Source organism: Fusarium proliferatum (genome assembly GCF_900067095.1).
Source record: "Fusarium proliferatum ET1 genome assembly, contig: FPRO_scaffold013, whole genome shotgun sequence".
Classification (NCBI taxonomy): domain Eukaryota; kingdom Fungi; phylum Ascomycota; class Sordariomycetes; order Hypocreales; family Nectriaceae; genus Fusarium; species Fusarium proliferatum.
Window position 1 is genome coordinate 677,592 of NW_022194802.1, and position 22,748 is coordinate 700,339.

The 22,748-nt window shown below is 49.5% G+C and overlaps 7 protein-coding genes across 7 annotated transcripts; 1 reads left to right on the forward strand and 6 right to left on the reverse strand.

Moving 5' to 3' along the window:
* Positions 1-619: 619 nt before the first annotated feature.
* Positions 620-2,138, reverse strand: FPRO_12866 (uncharacterized protein; the record flags this gene model as incomplete). The annotated part of the gene is made up of 2 exons (XM_031223429.1): positions 620-1,991; positions 2,059-2,138. 2 exons carry the CDS (start codon positions 2,136-2,138, stop codon positions 620-622), a joined length of 1,452 nt encoding a protein of 483 aa, XP_031088789.1.
* Positions 2,139-4,745: 2,607 nt separating this feature from the next.
* FPRO_12867 (uncharacterized protein) lies at positions 4,746-5,240 on the reverse strand (the record flags this gene model as incomplete). Its single annotated transcript, XM_031223430.1, has 1 exon — positions 4,746-5,240. The coding sequence occupies one exon, from the start codon at positions 5,238-5,240 to the stop codon at positions 4,746-4,748; it is 495 nt and encodes a 164-aa protein (XP_031088790.1).
* A 4,884-nt stretch (positions 5,241-10,124) lies between these two features.
* Positions 10,125-11,214, reverse strand: FPRO_12868 (uncharacterized protein; the record flags this gene model as incomplete). The annotated part of the gene is made up of 2 exons (XM_031223431.1): positions 10,125-10,913; positions 10,978-11,214. 2 exons carry the CDS (start codon positions 11,212-11,214, stop codon positions 10,125-10,127), a joined length of 1,026 nt encoding a protein of 341 aa, XP_031088791.1.
* A 459-nt stretch (positions 11,215-11,673) lies between these two features.
* On the forward strand, positions 11,674-12,428 carry FPRO_12869 (putative 40S RIBOSOMAL PROTEIN S24; the record flags this gene model as incomplete). The annotated part of the gene is made up of 3 exons (XM_031223432.1): positions 11,674-11,756; positions 12,040-12,287; positions 12,349-12,428. 3 exons carry the CDS (start codon positions 11,674-11,676, stop codon positions 12,426-12,428), a joined length of 411 nt encoding a protein of 136 aa, XP_031088792.1.
* A 467-nt stretch (positions 12,429-12,895) lies between these two features.
* On the reverse strand, positions 12,896-13,324 carry FPRO_12870 (uncharacterized protein; the record flags this gene model as incomplete). The annotated part of the gene is made up of 1 exon (XM_031223433.1): positions 12,896-13,324. The coding sequence occupies one exon, from the start codon at positions 13,322-13,324 to the stop codon at positions 12,896-12,898; it is 429 nt and encodes a 142-aa protein (XP_031088793.1).
* Positions 13,325-14,200: 876 nt separating this feature from the next.
* FPRO_12871 (uncharacterized protein) lies at positions 14,201-18,761 on the reverse strand (the record flags this gene model as incomplete). Its single annotated transcript, XM_031223434.1, has 2 exons — positions 14,201-18,449; positions 18,502-18,761. 2 exons carry the CDS (start codon positions 18,759-18,761, stop codon positions 14,201-14,203), a joined length of 4,509 nt encoding a protein of 1,502 aa, XP_031088794.1.
* A 787-nt stretch (positions 18,762-19,548) lies between these two features.
* On the reverse strand, positions 19,549-20,774 carry FPRO_12872 (putative GTP cyclohydrolase II; the record flags this gene model as incomplete). Its single annotated transcript, XM_031223435.1, has 2 exons — positions 19,549-19,596; positions 19,656-20,774. 2 exons carry the CDS (start codon positions 20,772-20,774, stop codon positions 19,549-19,551), a joined length of 1,167 nt encoding a protein of 388 aa, XP_031088795.1.
* Positions 20,775-22,748: the final 1,974 nt, after the last annotated feature.

The window sequence follows — 22,748 nt, forward strand, 5'->3', positions numbered from 1 at the left end:
ATGCTTTGACGAGAGTGGATTCCCCTGGTTGAGCGTTGTGATCTGCTGAACGTCCAAAACAGACCTTTCGGGTATGACAACGTCAAAAGTGTTGGTGGTAGCTTAGGGATATCGCCGGCAAGTGATTCCATGGCAAAAAGAGATGGGGTAGGCCCGGAGATCTTATTCAGAGCGACGCCGTCGTCGCTCAACAGCGAGAGACAGATCCTCCCCGCCGACCCACGGTCATCGGTACATTTCGGTCAGAATAACGTCGCTCATGCGTAGACGGTGTTCAGTGCGTGCTCAACTGAGCAGCCCACGTCGTTTTCCGTTGCTTGGGGCAGATGCTCCGGTGAAGGACGGTATGTGAGATGAGAGGAAGTTGGTGTTTGCATATCACGAAGTAAAGCATTGGATTCAACGAGGTTCTCTGTCAAGGTAGCTGTCAAACTCGTGTTATGGGGATATTCCATTTTCGTGTAATGCCGTACGATGCATTCCGTATTAAAATTAGCTGAAGCTGTTGCATAGCAGAGTAACGCTGAACGATTGCCGTCAATGGTATTGCGCCTCATGGCGCCAGTGCTTTTGAGCGTTGCACTGCTGTGATGCGTTTCGCAATCCACCCAGTCCTTCCTTATCTCCTTGACCTGCGATCATAATCGTCCCGTCCATATCGATCCCTTTCTCTACCTCGGTCTCGGCGGTCATGGCCACGGTCCCGATATCGGTTCCTATCATGATCTCTATCGCGCCGGTCGCCTTGACGGTCATCTCGTGGTTTGCGATATCGATCCCGACTTCGATCTCTTGGACGCGGACTCCGACTTCGACTTCGTCGACGTGATGGCCCTTCATCATGATAGGATTTCGGAGGAGGTACATCATCCTTCTCCTGGTTCTGTCCACTGCGCCCCATTTTGCCTTTCATTTCCTCTTCCCCGTGAACCATTCTGTAATTACCACCCGTAATCCTTTCTCCCTCATCTCGGTATTGTCGGCGCTTCTCGAGCTCATCCACACCTCCCCATCCGCCTCGATGAGCAGTCGCCCTTCGCTTGCTGTTCGTATCTTTTCGCCACACATCGCTCAGTTTGCTGACACTCTGAGAGAAGTCGACATGAATGCGGCGATCGTCGATGAGAACGTCCTGCATCTTGAAGTAGGCTGTCTCGCATGACGCCTTGTCTTCGAATTCGATGAATGCATATTGTAAACTGTCGCCAGTCTTTTGGTCTCTGATAACTTCGCAACTCAAAATCTTGCCGAAACGGCCAAAGATGAGCTCCAAATCTTCGTCACCAGTCACGGGGTTCAGTTTGCAAACGAATAAAACGTTCTCAGGAGGTTTGACCTCTGCAAATGGCAAATCTCCCATCATTTCCAGAGTGAGAGCTTGCGCCTGTGCCTCGCGATTGCGACGCCTCCTTTCTAACTCTTCCTCATCGACACCGTCATCAGCGTGCAATGCTGCCTCATCTTCGATTCGAACAGTCTTCAACTGCTGAGCGGTCGGAGGGGGACTCGAGCTCGGTTCCCTCAAGCCAGGCGGGTCGGGGTAGGGATCGTCCAGAATAACCGTATGCTTGATTCGAATGTCGATAAGCGGGTAGCCTTTCTCGTCTACAATCGCCTCATTGACCTTGTCCAGCACTTCAAAGCCTTCGACAACTTTTCCAAAGACCGCTGCCCTTCCATCCAAATAGTCCGTGTCTTCGCCCAATGTGACAATGAACTGAGATCCAGCCACACGTGTATCAGGGTCGGACTGGAGGGGCGCCGTAGCCATGCTGACTGTTCCTCGCTCCAAGTGTTTCAACTTGGGGTGGAAGAAGGCCGGGAATGTTCGTTTCGCCGCGTCACCGGATAGATGACCCCATATTGAAGAGCCGCCATCAGAATCTTTGGAAAGAGGGCCGAGAGGATCGCCGGTTTGGAAGGAGAAGTTCTTCTGAACAGAATGAACAGGCGCGAAGTTGTAGTATTTGACCTTGCAGAGTTTCAGAAAGCTACATCATCTGTTAGTTCAGCGACTCGGTGATATAAACAATACAAGGTGGCATCGGGATGACTTACTTTTCGCAAAGTTTGGGTGCATGGTCAACCAGAAGATCGATGACAATGTCGCCTTCGCTGGTCTCCAAGAGAACTGACATGACAACGGATGGTATCTCCTCTCTTACGCGATACCGAATTAGTTGATTGAATGCGAAAAGAGGTTGTGAAGAGAAGGACGCGTTGTTCCAAGAATATCTAAATGGAAGGTTGTATGAGGTACCTGCTCCAGCCACTCACCTCACTGTCAAGAAGGTTTCCAGAAGGCGGCCATTTTGGGAGCCTTCTGGAAAGCGCCACAGGTGGCGCTTTCCAAATTACATAAGCACACGATGACTTCAAGTTCACCAGAACAGCATCTCATTGTGAGCATGTCATATCCATTCGTGACAAAACTTACGATCTGTATTTGCATGTAATTTTTTGGGGGCCTTACATAATGTTTCTCGGTATCACCTACAGACAGGCTGCTTCCTCAAGCAACGTCTTCGTTCTCGTTTCAATGATGCTCAGTCTTACATCGGATATTCCACTTCGACGTTCCTGGCATATTGAACAACATTCTGGTATTCTCACATAGTCCCCTCAACCAGTTTTCTGTACCGTGCGCCTTTCACAGGGCCAAATCACTCCTCCCTACAAGAAAAGAATCTCCAGCAAGCCTAACAGGCTCAACTACCGATACTCTACCTATCATGTGGATCAAACTCTAAGAAAACGGCTCTCAGCTTTAATCCTCATCCTTGTTTTACCCAGCCCACAAGAACCGCTAAAATGACGTTTTAGCGAGAACCCTTATCCTTTAAACAAAAAAGTTTTTCTCTTGTTCTGACGATATGTAGAATGGAGTGCCAAGGGGGCGTATACATGGAGCAAAATGTCCGGATCGCCGCCTGTCAAACCCCATGACTGGCAAGGATTTTTGTTTCTAGGTGAGACTCTTTGTTTCTGGAAGGTGAAGATATCCCGATCTCGATGTTCCTGCGCAGTTGACCTATTTACGTCATATCATGTCAAGGCTCTGGGTTTGACGGTCCGGGATAAAACATCATATGTGCCCTATCAGAAATGTCTTGGCTGTTTGAAGAAACACCGTTGGAGGAGCGTTGTCGGTTTGCTGTGGTGATCGACAACGGGTTTCAAGTCATTCTCATCAGTGATCTGAGGTGACGTCTCGGTGAACCGCGTAGAGAGTCATCCACGGGAGCGCTAGGGTAGGTTTCCCGGTACGTCTTCGAGGCTCAAAGTGGATGTGAAGATCATGGTTGTCCTGCTTCATGTAAGACGGGAATGACATGGTTTCCCCATAACGACAACCCTGCTTCGCCTTCAGCAATGACTGTTCACCCGGAGCAACTGCTCAACGATCCTCATCTCAGCCAAAGCTCAAAGGCTGTTCTTTATCCAGTGATGTAACAATCACTAGAACCAAACCGCCCAGGCCACCCTATAGCATCATAGCACCCGCTTTGCCTTCAGCTTGTGCCGTGCTGTAATATATCGAAAAACCTGCTTGCCAATTAACGTCACAGTTCCTGACGGTCATGCTACAGTACCACACACTCACCTACACTCAACATCTTTCACCTCTCGGTGTGCACAACCTCGTCGATCCTCAGGCCTAGACCACTTCAGCGGTGTACGCAGTGGCAAAAAGTGAACTCCCCGATCGTGATCGATTGAGCCCAAGCGCACTGGTAGCTCATATCAGATACATTCTTAGCGCAGAATCGTTATCACAAAAGAAGCGCCCGGGCGCTTAATTACTTGAAGAAATCTTGAGTTAGCGAGTGTGCACGAGATGATCTTCATTTCCCCCAACGGCTTTTTGATGCAACAGGGGGGAGGTCTTAAAGGACGATCTCTGTGGGTAAGACGCGTGTTTTTTTTTTCCCTCGCTATCTATCTATGTAGATTTTGCAGTTCCAATAACAGCGAGCGGGGCCGGCCGGAGGTGCATTTGGGGGAGAGGGGGAACTTCGGGGTAGACAAGTGTAATTGGATGTTTTGCATTTTGGGGTCATAGCATTCTTGGAGTTATGTGGTAGACCGGGTGATGATACCCGGGAATGCATTCACTTTACAAAGATGAGAGCTTGAATTGATAAGGCTGTTTTGCGAAATTGCATTCATTTGTACTGTTTGATGCTATCGCTAACAAGACTAATGACTCCTCCTCGGGAGATCTTCATGACGGTAATGTAATAAACTTGTGGCGTTTTTTCATGCCTCCGAGATCCAGCGTGGCTTTCGCAAGAATGTAAATGAAAGTTTAAAGATAAAAAAGCCACGGAGAGCGGATCCCTCGATATGCAGGTTGCTTGGTTCTGCAGAACCTAAAAATGAAGTAATAGACAAGAAGCGAAGATTGTGTGTAAGTCGAGTGGGTATGGGGAAGAAACAAAGACGAATAAACCCCCCAAGAATTGCTTTTTCGCAAAGCATGCTGTAGTATGTCCCTAGTCCGATATTGCCCAGAATGTGCGTAACAATGTCAGCCTTTCCCTTCTCTTCCCAGCTCGAGTTGAGACCGTAAACGCCTTCGCCAATGCAGATAAAAAAGACAAATGAGAGGTATTAGAATTAATGCCAAGTTTTTGTTGTGTTGGGGGGGCGTATATTGCCACCGCGCAAGTCTACCATTGACATTGCGTGAATGTATCGACATGATGTGATGGCGAAAAGTATACGAGTAAGTATTTTCAGTTTTACTCGTTTCCAGAGCTTCGTCGCCTTCGTCCGCTACGAAGCTCTTTCTCAGTCTCCATGAGTCTTGTCTGTACCCATGTTCTAAACGCCCGGTCGGCGCGAACACTACTGCAGTTGAGAAGCTCTGTCAGAGTGCGCTTGATGCTCTCGTTGACCTCCGAGAGGCGCTGCTCTTCCGCTGAAATCTCGTAGATGGTCTCCTCATCGGGAATCGTGGTGAGTTCATTGCGGTCCTCCCAGCCGCTGCAGCGGGCGTGGGAGCGCGAGTGGTGTCGTCCGCTCCGGGAGTGGCGCTTCGGTGAGGGCGGGAGCGAGAGTGATGAGGAGGAGGATCGGGTTGGCGATGTGGATGGTGAGGAATTGTGGGAACAGTTTGACATGTTGAACTCGGGTCGGATCTGGTCGAGGCGATCGCATAGTTCTTGGTGTTGCTCTGTCAGAAGCATGTACTTCTGAAGAGCAAGGGTATATGACTGTGCGCCGGTGGATGCCATTTTTGATGCTGGACTTGTTGAATATGAAGCCGGTGTGCTACTGATGCTCGATACTGATGTTGATCGGTTGTGCCCGGAGAAGAAATGGGGTCTCACGTCTAATGACGAGACCATCGAAGCGATTATGTAGTAATTGGTAAGATGATGTATAAGATTGGGCCGCGGTTATAGTGTCGTCGCCAACACTTAGAGTCAGGTCGTCCAGTGTATAAATATTCTTGTGACCTTTTGCCGGTGCAGTGTATCGTAAATGCAAGCTGCAATGTAAGATGTAGGTACTAGGTGTCGATCGTCGGATAATACGTCGTGGTTGCTCAAAGCTGAAGGGGGCCAATCTCAGGCTTGTATAGAAAACGTGTGGGTGGTTATATGATAGGAGCTTGGAATGTCCACGATACACGAGCAGTCAACTGACTATATGTGAGAGTAAGATGGATGAGTATGAGGGATCAAGAATTGATGTGACGGGGGTGCTGGGTATAGTTATACTGAAGCTTGTTGATGGATGATAAGAAGTAGTATGATGCTCATGTTATGGGGGGAGCAGGGTGGTTCATTAATAAAGATATGGATTGGCACTCCCGCTAGAATACAGTAGCTGCGCTACGGTCGATGCGGTATGTAACTTACGGGAGGGGTCAGCAAATAGATTGGAACTGGACTGAACTGATGGAATTTGACTGAAGCTTGTAGGGGGTAGGTTAGAGTAGGGGTGAGTATCAAATGTACCAAGTACGAGATCCAGGTACGCCAGTCCCCAAGCCTTGGAATGGGAAATGAAGGGGAATCTTCAGGTCTCGACCAACGAGTCAGCACCAGGAACCGCTATATCTGAAGGTAGAAGATACAACCATCATCCCCTGCCCACCATTTAGAGCCCTTGTCCACTGTAAGTCTAGCTCTCACACTCTGTTTTCTTCTCTCTCGTCTTGCTTGTTCATTATGAGTTAAGACCGTGTCATTCTAGCCGCTGAATGGCAAACTCGGACTCACTGAAGCTAGCCCGAAGCCACGGGGGAGGGGGCGCCGGCCCCCTCCTATTGGGACACCTGGGAAATCAAGACTAGAGAGAAGAACAGGGATTGACAGAAGATCCTGGGCATCAAGCTTTGGTTGTGGATCCGCTGGCGATGTGACGGGATGCGCTGCGATTATGATGTGTGCGCTGTGGGTGGTGTGAAGCCCTTTTTTTAGACTGGCCATGTACTGCACTGTATTCAGGTTGACACAGTGCTATTCCTGGTTTGCGTTCCGAAGCTCTTGAACAGAATGGAAGGGTCTGATAAGTTCTCACCGGGTTCTTTGGGTTGGGTTACTTTGGTGAGTTGTCGTTGACAACGTTAATCGCCGTGTAGCTCTCGCGCCATCATCCACCTCAATGAGCATGATTTCAGATGTTGATATCGAGACATTTCATGTCTTGCTACTCCCAAAAACGGTTGGCTGCTTATAAGCTCACCCAACTAGCAGCTAACCGATGTTCCAGGACATGAGACAGCGAGGTTTTTCTTATTCATGAGTTTCCGATTCAGACTCGATCTAGAGCTCTTTTCCTTGCTTGATGTTACTGTAGATATATCATAGCGTACGTGGAAAGTGGATTAATTCCCCATTGATATGGAGACGCAAACTCGTTCGTCTGTGCATACATTTCACGATACTGTCTTCTCCCCGGTTGAGCCCGCTGCAGAAGGCAAAGAAGCTTAGGACCCGGAGCTTAAGGGATAAAAATATTTAGGTAAATTAGGTTAAGCTTAGGAGCCTCTTTGCTAAATTTATTTTTGCACTCTAATGGCAAGTCAAATGGCATGGGTCAGACCAGGTCCGGAGTTTGAGCGAGATATGGCTGATATTGAAGCACGACGATGCAGTGCTTGCCTGCTTACTGCACACTATACGAATATTGATTGCTTGGCGGTGATATCTCCTCCAATAAAATACATCACCGAAGCTGTCAATTCCCCCTCACTATCCTCATGCGATTGATAGTGTTCTACGAGCAGCAACTCTTATGTAAAATAACTCGTCCAATTCTTGTGCCGAGAACCTTGTGGCGCCGGGGATAGTAAATGGTGCCCGTGCCATTGACGATTGGTACTGAGCCCTTTAATTCCTGACCGGCATTCTCACAAAAAAGAGCAGTGGATTCTGCTTCTCCAGGTCTTTTTTCACAATCTCTGCAGCTTACAGCCTAGAGATCCTTTCCCTGGGGTCACCGCCTGACCCCACGTGCAGAATATTCTGCAGCCGGTGAAAACAAGTAATTGCCTGATAGAAAGAACGTTGCAGTAGTTCCAAAAACCGGCAATGCAAAATAGGTCACGATGGGGAAAATGCGGCGTGTATGATGAATATCCGCACGTACTCTAGATAGAGGATTTGCACATGGAGGGCTTGGGTGCTGCACTGTGCCGCTGAGCTGGGGTGATAAGGCACTCCAATTCCAATTCAGTTGGTGGATGGATGCCCTGTTTCCCGGGCTGCAACCCTCCAGGCTCCCCCCTCACTCAAAACTGCACTGTAAGGCAGTTAAAAACGGCTACAGGCGGGAGTTTTTCGTGGGTTGATAACGAGATATCGTGGGGTGATTTGGTGTTGTGAACAGGTCCCATCGTGACGAATTGCTCGGCCGCTTGCGGACTTGATACACTGGAGCTATGGAGAAAAGAGACTGTGACAGAACAAGCACAACGCGTAATCCCCAATTCCCCGTCCTTGAAAAAGCTGTGGGCTCTTGCTTGAATCCTTGTAATCCTCACGATAACGATCGAGGTGCTGTCCCCTGCTGCAGAGTAAATTGAACTCCAGGATGAGCCCCTGCAAGATTAGAGCTCTTCCCGAAATAAACAAGGGAGCTTATCCTAGGTAGCTTTTAAGATGAGACGAAAAATATACATATTTTCGTTCTTTTTCCTTGATTCACAGCTCAACTCAATTCAATTGATGCAACATGGATGGATCATCAGTTGATTTTCAGGGGCGTTGCTCTCTTCTCGTCGTGATCGACTTGCTTGCATAGCCGATTACCGACGGATTGGTGGGAAAAGATACATGACGTTTCGAACACCAACATCACATCACCTCATAAAATCCGCAAAAGGGAAGTTTTTTCTGGGGAATCAAATCGTAATCAACACGAAACATGCCGATAGCTGTCCGTTGATCACATTCGTGGCTCAGAGCTCTGAAAGCTGAGCAAGCTTTCACCTGATCTGCTAGTTCATGTCAATCGATCACCGGAACAAATACTACATTCAAAACTTCCGATAAGAAGCTTTCTCACCTAGGCAAGTCTGATCGGATCGGCTTTGCATACATAGCACAAACGTTGACTGCCATTTCCTTGCGTTTGATTCGTTTCAATGATGCAAGTGTTGCTCGGCAAAAGACACTTTTCTGTCTAGGGTAATCGTCAGCATGTGTCATTGACGGCTAGGAAAGTCTCTTTTGATATGCCCATTACGCAAGTGGTATGAAGTCTTGAGCATCAAGTGACGATGAGCAAAAGCTTCTGTTTGAATCGTGCTACACTTTGTACGCCTGCGACGTATATCGACGTAGTATCAGGGAATTGAGGTTGCGTGTCAGCCTGCTTTTCGAGACAACTCATCTCCTCCATCGTCATCTTCACCGCCTCCTTCACCAGACGGCTTTTGAGAGGTTGATCACTGATTGATAGAGCACAGTACAAAGTTTGTACCATCTGAAGCTTCAATCTATTTGAAGACATTACCAACATTCACACGGTCTTCTCAGCACTACTCCCCGCTAAGAAGGCGAGTGCAATGACGGACTATGTATCGACAGTCTGAATAAGTGCCGTGCCTGAGCGTACATTCCAGTCCGTGGCCTCCACCGTCGCTCTCCCGAACCTGCTACACCCAGATCATCTTCAAGTTGAGGCCACTGATCCCGTGGCTCTTTGTCCGCCCATCCCCAAGGGTGCCACGTTCTTGGCTGGCAAGAGAGCTACACCCCAGGGCATCTGACCAACCTGACGGGATTCCAACTACCAACAGGATGATAAGCACCTGTCGCCATCGAGCGCGGGGCAAAGCCAATCATCAGCCAAGATCGCCGGCTTGTCAACTTCTAGATTGTGCCCTCTGGAGCCAACCCTTTTCGCCTTTCCCCGCAACTCAAACCCAATTGCCTTCAGGGGTCTCGGAGGCTGATTCTGGCGTCCTACGGATAATTGAGCGTCCAATGGCCTCGAAAGTCTGGGCCAACCTGTAGCGCAGGTCTGTACCTGGGAGGTGACAAAGTTGCTGGGGAGTTTGCCATGTCTTCAATCTGTGCAATTGATCATTTCTTCAAGACAAACAGAAGTCTGTTAAAGAGGTTCATCGGGTCAGCTAATCGTGGGCCCATGCTTTGAGCCAAAGTTCAGAGGTATCAGCATGGTTGACATGCAGTGGTGTGACTTTCCCCATACCCGAGCTCAAGTGACATATCGAGATCATGCAATTGCTATTGCCCGTTGCATCCGAGTCTGTCAGTCTCTGATACGTCAAAATCCCATGACAAATATAGCCAGCCGAACGGCACCTAGCCACGAACTGCATGGTCACAGCGCTTATCGTGAGCCGATTATCAGTCGAGTGGCACGACGCTTCACAACCAAGTGTAACTGTGATGTGTTTTCTGTAACAATAGTTTGGCAGTCGAGTCGTTCAACTTTTGTGCTTTTCGGATCTCCCGAATTATCAAGATGCCGCATTCTGTATAGGTGATTCATGGTGCGACATCCGAATGTCGCTGGTTGACGCCGACTTCACAACTGGAATGCAGGGGAGTCATCCCTTTGACAGACTGCGCTATCCTAGCTGCCGCCTCTATTGATATGAATTGAGTATAGTGTCTGTATGGAATCCAGGGGCCCGGTTACGTTCTGGAAACTTTGCAAATATGGATAGCGACATTATCGTTGTAAAAAGGACCCTGTTGAACCTCCCGCTTTGGGATTGGGAATTGTATCACCTCGACGGCGAGTCCGTTAGCTTGGCACTGATCCAGAAAAGCTTGAAAGGTCTTCTCGTTTCGTTGTGTCGCTGAGATGAAAACCTCCACATGTGGATGAAGGTCAAATACCTCACGCAGAGTCCCGATTAGGGCTCTTATCACGCTCTTGTCGTAAGTAATGTCGGCGCCTAGCACGACATCAATAGGACGCCCACCATTCCACTTCTCCTCTTCGGTACCCATGAGAGCGTGTCCCCATTTGACGTCCATTGGAGTTACTTGAGTGGAATCTTGAAGGTCATTGAGAAAAAGGTTATCGGGGAGGGTGTTGATCACATCGTCAGAGCCATCTGATGCTATGACATGTTGAGAGCCGAGGAAGTTGGCGCAAAGGATAGAAAGATATCCTGTACCAGCTCCTAGTTCCAAGACTCGCTTTCCCTTGACAATGTGTCTGTTCTGGCTAAGGTATGAGCCTAAGTGAAGAGCAGCTTCCCACGTGCGTAGACCAGTGGTCCCCGAGCCTGAGATAAGAGAGTGATTCTCAAGAAGGGTGATATGGGGCGCCGGCGGGCTTGGCTCTGAGCTGTTTTCACATAACTCAGAGAGATGGTATGTGACATAGGACTTTTGCTGAGCAGAAGTGGCTTCTGAAGGCAATGGGTTTGCAAGAAAGAGTGAAAGCGCGGACATCAAGTCATCAGACATGCCCTGGGTATGTTAGCAACTGGTGAGAAAAGAGGTAAACAGAGTGATGCTAGCGACGATAACTTACATACTCTTCCCAGTCATCAATGCTAGCTTCAATTCTGGACATGAGCTCTTTGAGAACTCGAAGTTGAAACCGTGGTGGAGGTCCATATCTCACAGCTCCTTCAGCGAATAACCTCTCATAAAACGCATCTTGGACCTGAGAAGTCTTCAACAGTGAAGCCTCTGGATAGTCCAAGTCAGACTGGAGCTGAAGATACTGATGGCAGAACCGGTCAACTTGTTTGGAACTTGACGACATTTTGGAGGCGAATGGAACGGTTGCTTGTAATTTTTTGATTTCGTATATTTCGTATAAACTACGTGAGAGACATCCTGGAATCGTCGCAGACTCAACTCAATTGTGGACTTGGAGTGGCCTGACGACACTATCTCCACCAAAGACTGGAGTTGAAACTTGGACATCTCCAATTTGAGAGGCCAAATCCCATCGTAATACCCGATTATTCCCAGGCTCTCCCAGCCGAAGATTGTCCGACCACCCCCACGTGATTTCGACGTGAAAAAACCCTTGTGTGGTGGCGCCTAAGAATCGAGGCATCAAATCGCGCACATTCAACAGATTAGGGTTGGACCAAATTAAGCGACCAAAGTTGGATTTTCAGTGTGACAACTTCATCAACCGAACGATCTCACCCATCAACGCCCAGTCTCTCCACCGTCAACTAACCCCCAGAGACCATCACGACAATCGGCAAAAATGGCGGACAACGATTCCCCCGTCACCCTCCGAACTCGCAAGTTCATCCGCAACCCTCTGCTGGGCCGCAAGCAGATGGTCGTGTGAGTGATACCCTCAGATTTCTTGATGATGCCGTCTCCCGCATTGCGTTTCGTCAATACCATCACCTGAGTCGATGCTTGAACTCGCCTGCCTCTTTTTCTCCCGCTCGATATATCGCTGTTCTGCACGATTGTACGCCACATTACGAATTTATCGAATACCATTCAGAAATTGGGACAGGCGGGCATAAAGCATCGACGATGGGATACGATGGGACACGACATAGGGACATGTCTTCTGTGCTTGGGAACTCGTGGGCTGACCGGAAATTGCGTTTAATAGTGACATCCTCCACCCCAACCGTGCCAACATCTCCAAGGAGGAGCTCCGTGAGAAGCTTGGTTCTCTCTACAAGGCCCAGAAGGACCAGATCTCCGTCTTCGGTCTCCGAACCCAGTTCGGTGGTGGCAAGACCACCGGCTTCGCTCTCGTCTATGACTCCCCCGAGGCCATGAAGAAGTTCGAGCCCCAGTACCGATTGGTGCGGGTTGGTCTCGCCACCAAGGCCGAGCGTGCCTCCCGACAGCAGCGTGCGTTACAGTCATTCTCAGAAGCTTACAGAGGGTTAGTCAGGCTGACAGACAACTACAGGCAAGCAGCGCAAGAACCGACAAAAGACCCTCCGTGGTACGGCAAAGGTCAAGGGTGCCAAGGCCAAGAAGGAGAAATAAACGACTCGATGACTTGGGTTGGGCTTGTGTATATCCTCGGGCTGGTTGGGGAGCAGCTATGGCTGCGTGCATGCGGTGGTGCGTCCATTTACGGTCCATCCTCGTCGGCGTAGGCATCAGCATAGGGTACAGGGACTTGCTGGGCAGACGGCGAGGGGCTACTCTGGACTCGATGAGGAGGATTGCTTTCACCGGCGTCTTTTCTCAATTACACTAGCATGAAATCAATGGTGTTCTTCGGGTTTCGGACCAATATCAAAAATAACAACGTCTCTGGTTTACGCGGGTTTTCACATCTGGCTCTACGGTTCGTGAATGCATTACTCATGACTATATCACTGTGAAAAAAGGTATGCGAGAGAAATACGGAATGTTCTAATCAATCAGAGGCCGCCCAGCAGCAAGAGGGTATCAACACATCTATCCAAAACTCCAAACTCCACCCAATGCATCCTCAAATCAACTCCTCACCACAATCCTCCATATATCAACATTGCCAACCCCAACGCGATCCCAACAACGACTTTCCAGTGCACAATCTCAGCTTGCCGACCCTCAGCGCCAGCCTTGTACACGGGGATATGCCATCCACAGCGCTCCTTTCCATCTCTCGTCTTGCATTCGTAGTAGGTTGTTTGCGCCCAGCCCATGCTCGCGAGCTGTTCTGCTTGGTCGGGGGCAGCTGTGACGGGAGGGTTGAATACAGATGGGTTGGCGTTGTTTCTCTCTTGTCTCTCTTCGAAGAATGAGCCACCTGGAAGATTTGGAAGACTCGTTGTATCTGGGAGACCGGGGGAGAGTGTAGGTGCAGTTTGAGGTTCTGGGGTTTGTGTAGGTAGGCAGAAGCCCATACTCAACATGGTGAGAAGGGTAAAGATGTAGTTGAAAGGCAACATGATTGCGGTGTCGTTTTGTTTTGAAGTTGATATGCTTGTATATCCAAATTCCGTATAAGTTGACTGATTTCTGAGTCAAAGTGGTAGATAATCGTCTCAGCAGGTTGATATCGTCGTTATATAACCGTCTTAACCAAACGGTTCACAGTTCTCCAACGAACACAACAGCAAGCAGTAGTCACAATTTCACAAGGCAGAACAAGTTGCAAAAAAGGACCGACAAACCTCACGTTCCATACCCCGAACAATATATATTTCCCCCCTAAGAGAGCCCCATGATGAACATTCTAACCACGCGACAATAGCCAACGGCTGCTCAGTAAAAAGTGCTCATGAGACGCTAGAACAGAGACAAAAATTAGGCTTAACTGGTAGATTTCAGGCAAGATGCAAAAAAGATGGTGGGTTGTTTCGCTGCATCATCTGCTCACTCAAACGACTTGGTTGGCTGAGGTGCCCTGCTCGTGATGCAGCTAAGACTGTGCTGAGACAGGCACTGGGGCTAAAGGACGGGTTCGTGATGGTCCTCACATGAGACGCTGGGTACGAAGAATAAGAATGAGGGCAACGATTTGAGTTTCGTGAATCTTGGCCTTTTTTTCAAGCTTGTTTCTTGTTTCTTTATGCTACCTACTTCTATTAAGTGGCAGATTTTGAACAGCTTCGTCTTTTGTCTTGAGCCATACACTAGGCTAACACGCTATGCTTCCCCAACGCCATTATTCCCTAAAATACAGAATGCTTCGATACATTTCCCCTTACCAATCCTTCCCATATCCTTGCTGCTCGAATTGAAAAAGGCAGTGGAGCGCCCGATGCAAAAGATGCTGTCTCATCCGTTTCAGGACTTCCATAACTTGAACCATCCCGTGTCTGTCAGAACTTTCGAGTGGTCTTCCTACGTCCCTTGATCTGACTATAAGCACTCGTCGACACCCCTCGAGCCACTGGAGCAGATGTCTGTCCACGTGTAGTTCGGCTCTGTACGGTTGTTGTCTTCTTCGCCTCCGTCGCGGGTAGACTCTTTCCACGGCTTCGCGTGTTCACTTCGCTGTGTTTCTTCTGCACCCAACCTGAATCCTGTGGCAGTGGAGAATCCTGATAAGTCTCGTCCTCGCTGTCTTGGGCATAGTCCTCGGCATATTGGACTGATGCTGGACTAGAGCTCAGTTCGATAACCTGGCTGCCCTCTGGGATGGCTAACTGTGATTCTTGCTTCACTTTCTGAGATGCCGGTGGTGTCGCAGCATGTCGAGGTTCAGATGCTTCAGGTTTGGGCCCCTCGCTCTTGATCGAGCGTACCAGGGGGCTCCCCTTTTGAGATTCAGGCTGTGTCGCATTTGGTAATAGGCTCCGTAAAGATTTGTTGCGATCAGGTGAACGATCCGACTCCTCGCCCTCATATAGCTTTCGCATCGCCTCTTCGTAATCTCCATCTTTCTTTTCGGACTTAATAAACTGGGGCACTGACATCTGACTGAATTTAAAAGGACTTTGTGTCTGCCTTGCTGTATGAAATATTTCCTCCAGTGAGGGAAAGGGACTGCTACTTCTCGGACGGGTTTCGTTCGTCACATGCAAGCTGGCGCTTCTCCCGTGAGGATCATCAACTATGCCTCCTTCCACGGATTCTTGAATTCGCTCCTCTGGAAGGTCGTCAAGCCCGCTAACTGATGGGGGTTGCCGCCCACTGCGAACGCTACCCGCAGATGAGGGCACCACCAACAGACGATGGTCAACAACTGCGTCGTCCTTTGTCGGCAGCTCTGGCAGCTCTGGCGACGGTATAGTATCGGGAATGACTGCGTCCCAGCTACCTTCAACTATCGGTACCGGCTCTCCTTCAGAATCTTTTGCATCTTTCGCTCCATCCGACTCATCAATACCTGTTTTCTCTCCCTCCTCGTTATTCTTTTTACCCTTATCTGAATCACGCGACAAAAGAGATTGCAACTGGGACATGGGTGCTTGCATAGATTCCTGTAGTTGGTGGAGGTGACTGTCAAATTTACCGAACGGCACAGGAGGCTGAACAAAGCTGCTGATCGGACTGTCGTTTCCGGAAGCCGGGAACTCAAGTCGTGGTGGTTGCTGGCCAGAAGGGATCGATGTCGATTTGTCGGTTCCTGGGGGCTTTTCCTCAGTTTCCTGTCCCCTCAAATCGGCCTCGACCTCGGCTCTCACTTTCTGCGTATCTAACTCCTCAGCCATAGTCTCATTGGGATCTGTTCTCGCGCTAACCTTGTTGTCCGACGTGGAATTTCCATTCTGTACGGTTTTGTTCTGTTCAGCCTGAAGCTTGATGCTCTTAGCAGAAGTCTCCAGCATAGCAGGCGGCGGTGCTGGTTGGACCAGTCTTGGGTCTGACATTTCTGCCCACGGAATTTCTCTTCGGCCGTCGTCCTCTTCGTCTTCATCAAGGTCTGGTGCTTCGAACTTTGCATAAATCCGTTGGCCTGTGTGTTCATCGTATTCCTTGTCGTTTCCCTCTCGGTCCCTCATCGCTAGAAGGACATGCATGCTGTTGTCCTCGCTGATCGAAAGGATAAGCCCGGTCATGGGCACCATTTCGGGCTGCCAGTTAGTCGCCTTGGACATGACTAACTGCTTCCAGGTGGCAACCATTCCTGGTTTCATGTCGGACAGCACAAGACTGGGCAGTGTACTGACATCTGAAGGCAGCGAAGGGAGATCATCTGTGTCAGTAAACTGACTCTCTTCGGGGCGATGCTTGTTTGGGATGTCATCATAATTCAACACAATGTCTTCATCACCGTCAGCTCCAGTGCCACCAAAAGAACCCTCATGGGGCTCCTCTTCGTCGTATTCTCCATCATAGCCACTCTTGTTCTTTCGCTTCTTGTTCTTTTTCTTCTTCCTTTGACCGTTGTCGTTCCACTCTTCATCACCATTCCATTGCTGAGAGTCCTCTTCGTAGTAGCTCTCATCGTTGAAATTTTGCGATGCTCTCTTTCGCTTCCTTATTGATCCATATTGTTGTTGAGGGTCCCATCGCTGTACGAATGGGAATGGTGGCTCACTCAACACAACATCATCCTGACAGCATTCGACAGCCCGGTAAGAGATCTTCTTTCGCCATGCTTCAGGGTCTTCATCCGGTTGCTCTTCTGCCGGCTTGTCATCGTTGGCCTTGGCTTCTTGAGCTTGAACTCGAGGGTTTTGCAGAGGCTTCACATTCTTCATCAGACTGTCGCGAAGCTTGTCTTCATCTGCTTTGGTCTTTGGATTCTTTAATCCAAGAGCACCGAGGAGAAGTCGTCGTCCGGCTCCCATGTCGACTTTGTGGCGGCGCTGAGCAGGGACAGGCTCTTCTTCGACTGGGGCTACATCTTGGCTCGCAGTGACGGCTGGTGTTTCCTCCTCGACTTCGACTATCATAGGTCTGGTCTCTTTGGCTGTTGCATCCTTGGGTAGGCTTGGGTCCTCCTCTTGCTCATCACTCACGGCACTAAGAAGTGCCCGCTTTCGAGCTAGAAGCTCAGCTTCCTCGCTTGCAGTACCATTGACAGACGGCTGAGATTGTGTATCCTCTAGAGCCTGCATAGCCTTGAGTCTCTTGGCATCTCGTTTTCGGGCATTCCTCTTCTGCGTCCTCCCTAGCCCAGTTCCAGGCGGTCTGGGCTCTTGAGGGGGTTCTGGCGCTGCTTTGCCAGTATGGCCGTTGATCTTCGGCTCGGCGTTCGCTGGAGGTTGCGGTTGCGGCTGCTTCGTTTGAGGCTGCTTTTTTGATGAAATCTCCTCAGGCTCTGACTCCGAATCGTATTCACTTGAGCTGGCGTCAGACTCGCTTGAACTGTCGCTGCTGTCATCCGAGTCACTTCCAGCGGCACTTTTGGAAGCCTCAGCGCTGCTTAAATCGGAAGTCGAATCTGAATTCGAGTCAGAGTCACTCGAGTCGGAATCTTCAGAGTCTTCTTGGGTAGTTTTGGCTGGCCGCGAAGGTGTCGGGGCCAGGAAATCAGAGTCGTCACTTGAATCATCGTCCGAATCGTCGGAGTTGCTGTCCGATTCTGAATCCGATTTCTCCTTCATGTCCACATCAGAGTCAGCCTCAGAATCAGAATCGGAGTCAGAGTCTGAACTACTGCTAGAGCTCGATATATCTTCCTCCTCATCAGGGATTTCACTAATCAAAGGTCTTGATGTTTGATTCTGCGCCACGCGTGGTGTACTGACAGGCGCTGGTTCTTCTTCAATCTCCTGAATCAGCGGGCGCGTTGCGTCCGTAGGTTCCGTCTGACCAGGGAGGAGCAATACCCGATCCTCTGGGTCTTCTTCCTCATCGGCAGGCTGATCGAGCGACAGCGCATCTGAGAACCCAGGGCCAAGAAGGACTCGTTCAAGGGCTTCATCGTAGCTGATCACGGGCTTGTTGGCTTCGGATAGTTTTTCGTACGTTTTTCGCAGATCTTTGTTTCGGTTCATCTCGTCTTGTAGCGTGGACACTGGTGTCAGCGGAAATGCAGCTCGCAAAGCAGTGATCTTGTCGAGCCACGAAACGTCAAATCCCTTCGTAGGCAAAAGTGCTTGTGGACCTTGGCTGTTGTCTCCCGAAAGAAGAGTTTCCTGTTCCTTGGCAGGCGTTTGCTCGACTATGGCATTGTCTTCTTGTAGAAGTCTCAGCTCGTCAGAAAGATCCGCATCCAAGTCGTCCTCATCGCTACTTTCAGCGTCGTTTTCGTCCTCCTCGTCGACCGCAGACTCTGCGTGGACTTCTTCTATAGGTTGAAAATCGGGTTCGTCGTCAAGGTCTTCATCCTCGTTCTCTTCTTCGAGTTGATCGCTGTCCATAAATCGTACTCTCAAACGAACACTGCCTGGTTCCTCCATTTCAGGGGCTTCAGAGTCTTCTAGCAAGAGCTGTTCCGACTGGTCTTCTTCGTCCACATATGAACCATCATTGTCATCTTCGTCAAGCTCTTCTTCGTGCGTGATACGTGCTCGTTTTCGAGGGGGTAGGTCAAGCGCTGGACGATCGCGTGGTGCCCTTAACCACGGCCTTCCAAATGCAAGCCCATCAATAAGATGCTTTCCATCGTCGGATATTTGGTGTCGGCCGCTGAGTTTTCGTCGTCGCAGATCGTCGGTAGAAAGTGATCTTATTCTGTGAAACTGTTAGTATGCGAAAATATTGTAGGGAAGCCGGGGAGTCGTACAAAACTTGGTCATCCTCCTTCAAAACTTTGCCGACTGGCTGGAAATGTAGCAGCTCGAAACTATCGCCCTTGCCATCATACAGCTCGACAACATAGTCCTCAAGACCCCAGTCGCCACTCTCGAGCGGCACTACCTCGTTGACCAGCGCGAGGAGTCTAGCTACAGTCAAATCGTCGTTTGCGACACAGGGCCATACGAGCTTGACTTCGGGAACTGCATGTCTGCGGATGACGAGCCGTAAACGAATCGTTGTGGACATTATGGGGGGTTCTTCTGTATTTTATTATAGCATGATTATAATAGAGTCGTATAGAAAAAAAGAAGAACCAATGAGGTGACGAAATGCAAAATTTGGCGCGAAAAGAAGCTGAAGATGCGATTTTGAGAAGCTTGACACGCGCCGACAGAGAAAAGAGCTAGGCCTGTAAAATCGTCACAGTAGCACCTTCAACGGCTAGGCCCGACCCACTATCAACGACAACCTGTTAGGATCGACCATTTCGGAAATGAATGTACGGAAAGGACATTAAAATACCATGCCAATTTCTTAGTAAACTGCCTGCAATTGTTGCATAGCTTGAGAAACTCTCATTATTTATAGACCCAAGTACTCTTAAATCTTCAAAGACATGTTGTTTCCAAGAATGTCCGTGTGGGTGTATAGATGAACTCTGATGAATCCAACACCAATGGGATTAGATCGTCAGGGTACAGAGCCAAGATTGTTTCATTCCTGGATAACAAGCATCTTATTCATGCAAAAAAGAAAGGTCTTATGATAAATGATAGCAACCTTATGATATAAGCAGCTTCTGGTATCCTGAGCCTGTACACCAACAATGCACCAGTGATTGCAGGTCGTGATGCAAAGCGCAGCTCCTGAACATATTGGGTGTGTGTTTTTGTCTACATATACATCAAGCTCGCCGCCAACGCCGTCAATCAATCCCAGAGAACGACGATAAACTCCATTCAATGATGACAAGAAAGAGCTCCTAGCCAAACAACATGTTCCATATTGGTATATTTCGTTATGTCTTGAGAGTCTACTGTGGGAGCGCTGCCATATCGAGCATATGACCCATTTTCTCGATCTAATGTCCATTATTAGCTGAGAGTCCATAAGAAACTTGTCTGTCTTGTTATAACGTACCTTGGTCTTAAGATAGCCCTCCACCTCTTGACTCCTGAACCCTCCCCGACCCTTCCAGGACAGAGGAACCATAGCCACACGCTCTCTGACCACAACCTCCCTATTAGGGCCCTCAACCGCGCGAATCTTGTCAGGGTTGTTGGTCAATAATCGAACCTCTGGCTGCCCAAGATCAAGCAACATAGCCGTAGCCAAGCCATAGCTTCGAGCATCAGCGGGGTGTCGCAGCAGCAAATTCGCTTCAACAGTATCAGATCCCAGATCCTGAAGATTATAAGCCTTGAGCTTCTCGCCAAGACCGATTCCACGACCCTCTTGTCGCAGGTAAATAATAATACCACCAGACTTGTTACCAGGTAGACCCATCAGACGAGCTGCTTCGTCGAGTTGTTCACCACAGTCGCATCGCGCTGACCATGCTGTCTCACCTGTGTAGCACTCGGAGTGAATTCTCACCAGTGGAGGCTGGTCTGACGGCTGCGGTGGCTGTTGCTCTTGAGGAGCTGCTGACTCGACACCACTGGTTGTGCGACCAGGGAACAGTCTGCCCGTATACGCGCCGCGCACCATGCGGTCCATCTCGGTCTCGCCCTCTCGAACAGCATCTAGACTCTTACTTCGAATATTGTTACCAAACACAATAGCCAGGTGTTCCTTGTTATCCACGTTATTGGTGTACAGGTGTAAGAACATCTCTGTGCCCGCTACCGTGGGAATACGGGCACGAACAATGCACTCAACCTCCGGGAGAGTCTGGAGGAGCTTGGGTTTCTTGGATCCGCATCCTCCGGAAGGAATGGAGCTATCGACAGGAACACCGCGAAGTCCGGCTGTCGACGGCGTAGAAGTACCGGGTGTAGAGGGAGGCGTGAATGATGGCGAGAGCAGTGAAGGCGGAGGTTCTTGGCCGATCGGCGTCTCGGGATCGGGGTGGGCGGAGACGGAAGCGGAGGCGGGAGTGGAGGGAGCGGGGGAGAGTGATAATGAGTCTATGGATTGCTCAAGGGATTGTTCGTTGTGCGAGGTAGAAGCATCTGCAGCCTCTGTCTTGGGGGAGTAGAAGGATGGCAGAGCTGAGCTGGAGCCCGCCGGTGAGCCTGTCATGGTATCAGACGGCATGTTCTGGCTTGAGGCGGGCAGGGACGGCGCCGCGATCGGGTTTTGGGAGATCGGATTCAAGTGTCGCAAACTCGGGCGGAGCGGTTTGCTAAATGCGCATCGATCGGTGGGAGGTTGAGTCGATGTAGCAGAGAGCGGGAGAGAGGTAATTGGGTATACAGAATGGTCGTGTGTAGCCTGTTGTGTTGAAGCGATGGATTGAGTAGTGTAATTCTGTGTATGGCGATAGTTTGCGGAACCATGACTTGATAGAATGGTGGGGTTGCTTGAATTCAAGGGTACAAAACGGGGTTGGTCTCATTAGTCATCGGTTTCTACGACATTTCCATCGCGCGCGCTCATGACAATTTGGCCGCGGGGTTGGACCCTGATTATATGAATTGTATCCGCGGTGGTGACAGTATGTTTACGGGTATAGTCGATGATATCAGGTTGACTATTGGACCTGAATAAATATAGCATTAGTTAAGAATATCTTTTGGATTAACGATATGCTTACAATTGACTGCTTCGATCTTGAGGACGGAACCTGCACGGGACAAGCGTCAAGAGAACCTCGGCGAAAGCGGCCGAGGCCGGAGAGCGGGGCGCCGTTGACGGGAGTCTCTGTCAGCATTTCCAATCCACCAATGATTCTGAGTCAGTAACCGAAACATGCGGATAATCATCCGCTCCTCATGTGAACTCCTCCAGTTGTGCTGTCGGGTAAGGGGAATTCCGCTATATATGAGAACCAATATGTCATTGAGAGTTGATCGAGGGTTGATTGACTCAAGTCATGACGTCTTTGACTTTCCAAGCTTCGAGTTATTGTCATGATCAATAAACTTGGTGGCCAAGGTGAAAGGCTGAATTGGGCTTCGATATGTTAATTAAAGCTATTTCAAACATCTCACGTTGCTTCAAAGGTATACATAAAACAATCAACCAAAACTGGGTGGCCACAAACAAGAAATACAGGAGAGATGCTTTGCCAAGGTTTGATAAGTCAGTATTGGCATGAAACTGTGCAATTACTATAGATGAACCTTCTGACTCTCGAAAAGGAAGAGCTTTAGGGTAAGCCAGCATCATGGTGTTGACAAACTCATGCCAAGACCACAACCGTTTACCAAGCATCCAACGGTCTCCCCGCCGTTTATTACCATGATCAAACAAACATTACGGAAGCTCACGAGACCACCCCTCATCAGCGACAACCACCTCGCTCCCTCGCACGAAGCGGCCTGTCATCAAAGAAGGGATGAAACAAGGCCATCCCAGCCCTAATGCAGGTCCAGCGTTACAGTAGGCCTAACCGCCGTGGCAGAAACTCATAGCTGTCACTCCACGAAAATAAGGGGATGAACCGGTTGTTTCTTTGTTCTGTTTCCCCTGTTTCATGAGTGCGCAGACAAACACGTAGCTAGCTGAAGCTGACAGGGCTGGCGTTACCTCCCGGCTGCACCCCTGAACACGCAGCAAACTGCCGAAGCGCTGGAGCGGTGTGATTGTTCTTTAGGTTTAATAACAGGACCTTCTTGGCTGAAGTATCATCGAAAGCTGCACAGACAGCGAAGCAGATAATGTCGATCTCTGTGAAAGAAGCATGACGTTGGGATAGCCCTGCCGGTCCGACTGTGCCTTGGTGATCCTTTTGCACGTGGCTTGCTCATCCCCACTGGTCAATGCTGGCCCTACGCGCCTTGGAGGAACAGCTCCTGTTCATACTGTACGTTTCCAAGGAAGAAAGAAGAAAAAAGTTGTAAGGATAAGATGCTGACTGTACGGGTGTGCTAGGGCTTGCAGGGCTGTGGAAATGCCTCATCAGGGGGAAGTTAAGGTAAGGGCTGAGCCTGAGGGGGCTGGGAGGCTGAGGATGTAAGCCACATCACGCCAAGGGGCCATTGAAAGGCCTCCAAATGGAAAGAAACAGGATAATGTGGTGTTCCTGATCGATGTTTGTGAGTATCAGTTGGAGAAAGAAACAGATGT